We start from the raw sequence: 5,000 nt of genomic DNA, 5'->3' as shown, positions 1-5,000 counted from the left end.
CGTTATGTATGGAGCAAACCTGACACTGCTCATGGTCCTGAGTGCACCATCCCCAGTGTCAGATATACGGGGGGGGAGCATCATGCTGTGGGGCTGCTTTTCCTCAGCGGGGACTGGGGAGACTGTAAGAATAGTTGTGAAGATGGATGGAGCCAAATACAGAGACATTTTGGAGGAAAACCTGCTGGAGTCACAAGAGAACTGAGGCTGGGGCGGAGCTTCACCTTCAGCAGGACAATGACCCGAAACACAAAGATAAATCTACAATGGAATGGTTCAATAAAAACATATTAATGTGTTAGAATGGCCCAGTCAAAGTCCTGACCTAAATCCTATTGAAAATCTGTGGAAAGATCTGAAAACTGCTGTTCACAAACGCTCTCCTTCTAATGTGACAGAGCTGGAGTTGTTTTGTAAAGAGGAATGGGCTAAAAAGTCAGTCTCTACATGAGCTAATCTTGTAGAGTCAAACCCAAAAGACTTGTGCTGTTATTGCAGTAAAAGGAGGTTCCACAAAGTATTCATTCATCTGTATGATACTTATGCAAGCCCCACTTTTCACTTTTCTATTTTTTGAAAATTAACAGAATCATGTATCATTTTGCTTTCACTTCACAGTCGTCTGTTACTTGTGTGTGAACGTTTAGTAAAAAAATCTAAATAAAATCTTTATGTTTAGGATTGTAAACATGACAAAATGTGCAGAAGTTCAAGGTGTATGAATACTTTCGAGAGGCTCTGTAGATAAACTGTTCTGAGACTTTATATTAACTGTTCTAACTCTGGGTTTAACTGGTTTATTAAAGTAAAGTAAAAGTCTGTTAAACGTCTCTGACCCTGATCTGAACCGAGTGTATTTTTTGTTTTAGTTTTGCTTTATCCAAATCTAAAAACTTCGGGAAAAAAGGGTCGAAACAGCAACAAAAACGTATCAAAAACTGACGAAAAACTCGACAAAATCGTGACAAAACTCAGATGAAAATGTGTTTTTCTTCTCGTTTTTGTTGCTGTTTTGTGGCTTCATATTTGGGAAAAGCCGGGCGTACGAACTGTCTCTCACTCTCACACAGAGGAATGTTACTCGAGTCTAAGTAAAGAAGTACTCGAGTACTCTGAGGCTGTGAGGAACGGTTTGAGTTTGACCAAAAGGAGGAGGAGGAACTGAACTTGAAATAAAGTGAATATTTAAATATTTACTAAGAAAATTCCATCCAAATGTTTCAGTGTTAATGTCGTCGTCATTGTGCTATAGCTGGTTTAGTCCTGTGTCTGTTATAGATGTTTTATATTCCAGATGGAGCTGGAGCAAATCCTGAGGGAAGTTCCTGAGTCGCTCAAAGCTTTGACTGAAAATCACCAAAACCTGATCAACGTGGCTCAGTACTGCAGCGACACCTACATACAGGTTAGAGACACGTCCCTCTGTCCCTCTGTCCCTCTGTCTTATGATTATATTAATGCTGTAATCCCCCTCCAGGCCTGTGGCGGCGCTGACGCTCTCTCTCCTCATGATTATATTAATGTTGTAATTCCCCTCCAGGCCTGTGGCGGCGCTGACACTCTCTCCTCATGATTATATTAATGTTGTAATCCCCCTCCAGGCCTGTGGCGGCGCTGACGCTCTCTCTCCTCATGATTATATTAATGTTGTAATTCCCCTCCAGGCCTGTGGCGGCGCTGACGCTCTCTCCTCATGATTATATTAATGTTGTAATCCCCCTCCAGGCCTGTGGCGGCGCTGACGCTCTCTCTCCTCATGATTATATTAATGTTGTAATTCCCCTCCAGGCCTGTGGCGGCGCTGACGCTCTCTCTCAGACCCGCCTGCTCTTGACCCAGTCGTTGGCGTCGGTGGCGTTTCAGGTGAACTCTGTGGCCGAGTCTCTGCTGACGCTGCTCGACCTGCAGGGGGCGCAGCTGAGCCGACTGCAGGGCTCCGTGCACCAGCTGGGACAGGTGAGTAATATGTTCTTCAGAACGCTCTTCACGCTCTTCACGCTCTTCACGCTCGTCAAAACGCTCTTCAAAACGCTCTTCACGCTCGTCAAAACGCTCTTCACGCTCTTCACGCTCGTCAAAACGCTCTTCCAAACGCTCTTCCAAACGCTCTTCACGCTCGTCAAAACGCTCTTCACGATCGTCAAAACGCTCTTCACGCTCTTCAAAACGCTCTTCACGCTCGTCAAAACGCTCTTCACGCTCTTCACGCTCTTCACGCTCTTCAAAACGCTCTTCACGCTCGTCAAAACGCTCTTCACGCTCTTCAAAACGCTCTTTACGATCGTCAAAACGCTCTTCAAAACGCTCTTCACGATCGTCAAAACGCTCTTCACGCTCTTCAAAACGCTCTTCACGCTCGTCAAAACGCTCTTCACGCTCTTCACGCTCTTCACGCTCTTCAAAACGCTATTCAAGCTCTTCAAAACGCTCTTCAAAACGCTCTTCAAAACGCTCTTCACGCTCTTCACGCTCGTCAAAACGCTCTTCACGCTCTTCACGCTCTTCACGCTCTTCACGCTCGTCAAAACGCTATTCAAGCTCTTCAAAACGCTCGTCAAAACGCTCTTCACGCTCTTCAAAACGCTCTTCACGCTCGTCAAAACGCTCTTCACGCTATTCACGCTCTTCAAAACGCTATTCAAGCTCTTCAAAACGCTCTTCACGCTCTTCACGCTCGTCAAAACGCTCTTCACGCTCTTCACGCTCTTCACGCTCTTCACGCTCGTCAAAACGCTCTTCACGCTATTCACGCTCTTCAAAACGCTATTCAAGCTCTTCAAAACGCTCTTCAAAACGCTCTTCAAAACGCTCTTCACGCTCTTCACGCTCGTCAAAACGCTCTTCACGCTCGTCAAAACGCTCTTCACGCTCGTCAAAACGCTCTTCACGCTCTTCAAAACGCTCTTCACGCTCGTCAAAACGCTCTTCACGCTCGTCAAAACACTCTTCACGCTCGTCAAAACACTCTTCACGCTCTTCAAAACGCTCTTCACGCTCGTCAAAACACTCTTCACGCTCTTCAAAACGCTCTTCACGCTCTTCAAAACACTCTTCACGCTCTTCAAAACACTCTTCACGCTCTTCAAAACACTCTTCACGCTCTTCAAAACACTCTTCACGCTCGTCAAAACGCTCTTTACGCTCTTCAAAACGCTCTTTACGCTCTTCACGCTCGTCAAAACGCTCTTCACGCTCTTCAAAACGCTCTTCACGCTCGTCAAAACGCTCTTCACGCTCTTCAAAACGCTCTTCACGCTCGTCAAAACGCTCTTCACGCTCGTCAAAACACTCTTCACGCTCTTCAAAACGCTCTTTACGCTCTTCAAAACACTCTTCACGCTCGTCAAAACGCTCGTCACGCTCGTCAAAACGCTCTTCACGCTCGTCAAAACGCTCTTCACGCTCGTCAAAACGCTCTTCACGCTCGTCAAAACACTCTTCACGCTCTTCAAAACGCTCTTTACGCTCGTCAAAACGCTCTTCACGCTCTTCAAAACGCTCTTCACGCTCGTCAAAACACTCTTCACGCTCGTCAAAACGCTCTTCACGCTCGTCAAAACGCTCTTCACGCTCGTCAAAACACTCTTCACGCTCTTCAAAACGCTCTTTACGCTCTTCAAAACGCTCTTCACGCTCTTCAAAACGCTCTTCACGCTCTTCAAAACACTCTTCACGCTCTTCAAAACGCTCTTTACGCTCGTCAAAACACTCTTCACGCTCTTCACGCTCTTCAAAACGCTCTTCACGCTCTTTACGCTCGTCAAAACGCTCTTCACGCTCTTCAAAACGCTCTTTACGCTCGTCAAAACACTCTTCACGCTCTTCAAAACGCTCTTTACGCTCGTCAAAACACTCTTCACGCTCTTCAAAACGCTCTTCAAAACGCTCTTTACGCTCTTCAAAACACTCTTCATGCTCTTCAAAACGCTCTTTACGCTCGTCAAAACACTCTTCACGCTCTTCAAAACGCTCTTCACGCTCGTCAAAACGCTCTTCACGCTCTTCAAAACGCTCTTTACGCTCTTCAAAACGCTCTTCACGCTCTTCAAAACGCTCTTCACGCTCGTCAAAATGCTCTTCACGCTCTTCAAAACGCTCTTTACGCTCGTCAAAACGCTCTTCACGCTCTTCAAAACGCTCTTCACGCTCGTCAAAACGCTCTTCACGCTCGTCAAAACGCTCTTCACGCTCGTCAAAACGCTCTTCACGCTCTTCAAAACGCTCTTCACGCTCTTCAAAACGCTCTTCACGCTCGTCAAAACGCTCTTCACGCTCGTCAAAACACTCTTCACACTCGTCAAAACGCTCTTCACGCTCTTCAAAACGCTCTTTACGCTCTTCAAAACGCTCTTCACGCTCGTCAAAACGCTCTTCACGCTCGTCAAAACACTCTTCACGCTCGTCAAAATGCTCTTCACGCTCGTCAAAACACTCTTCACGCTCGTCAAAACGCTCTTCACGCTCGTCAAAACGCTCTTCACGCTCGTCAAAACGCTCTTCACGCTCGTCAAAACGCTCTTCACGCTCGTCAAAACACTCTTTACGCTCGTCAAAACACTCTTCACGCTCGTCAAAATGCTCTTCACGCTCGTCAAAACGCTCTTTACGCTCTTCAAAACACTCTTCATGCTCTTCAAAATGCTCTTCACGCTCGTCAAAACACTCTTCACGCTCGTCAAAACGCTCGTCAAAACGCTCTTCACGCTCGTCAAAACGCTCTTCACGCTCTTCACGCTCTTCACGCTCGTCAAAACACTCTTCACGCTCGTCAAAATGCTCTTCACGCTCGTCAAAACGCTCTTTACGCTCGTCAAAACACTCTTCATGCTCTTCAAAACGCTCTTCACGCTCGTCAAAACACTCTTCACGCTCGTCAAAACGCTCGTCAAAACGCTCTTCACGCTCGTCAAAACGCTCTTCACGCTCGTCAAAATGCTCTTCACGCTCTTCAAAACGCTCTTTACGCTCTTCAAAACGCTCTTCACGCTCGTCAAAACACT

At 46.6% G+C, this 5,000-nt stretch overlaps 1 protein-coding gene across 1 annotated transcript in view; it reads left to right on the top strand.

The window, feature by feature from the left end:
• LOC306969771 (abl interactor 1-like) overlaps positions 1 to 1,956 on the top strand; it is a gene marked incomplete at its 3' end in the record, with an annotated part of 2,954 nt that extends 998 nt beyond the window's left edge. Inside the window, exons 2-3 of the mRNA XM_079582988.1 lie at positions 1,295 to 1,405; positions 1,789 to 1,956. Of these exons, the coding sequence (XP_079439114.1) occupies positions 1,295 to 1,405; positions 1,789 to 1,956 (279 nt within the window). The remainder of the gene's footprint in view (positions 1 to 1,294; positions 1,406 to 1,788) is intronic.
• Between the last annotated feature and the right edge of the window lie 3,044 nt (positions 1,957 to 5,000).

This window comes from Gobius niger, assembly GCF_951799975.1.
Source record: "Gobius niger genome assembly, contig: SUPER_10_unloc_1, whole genome shotgun sequence".
NCBI classification, from domain to species: domain Eukaryota; kingdom Metazoa; phylum Chordata; class Actinopteri; order Gobiiformes; family Gobiidae; genus Gobius; species Gobius niger.
Note: the sequence above shows the minus strand (reverse complement) of the source record. Positions and strands in the feature narration are given on the sequence as shown.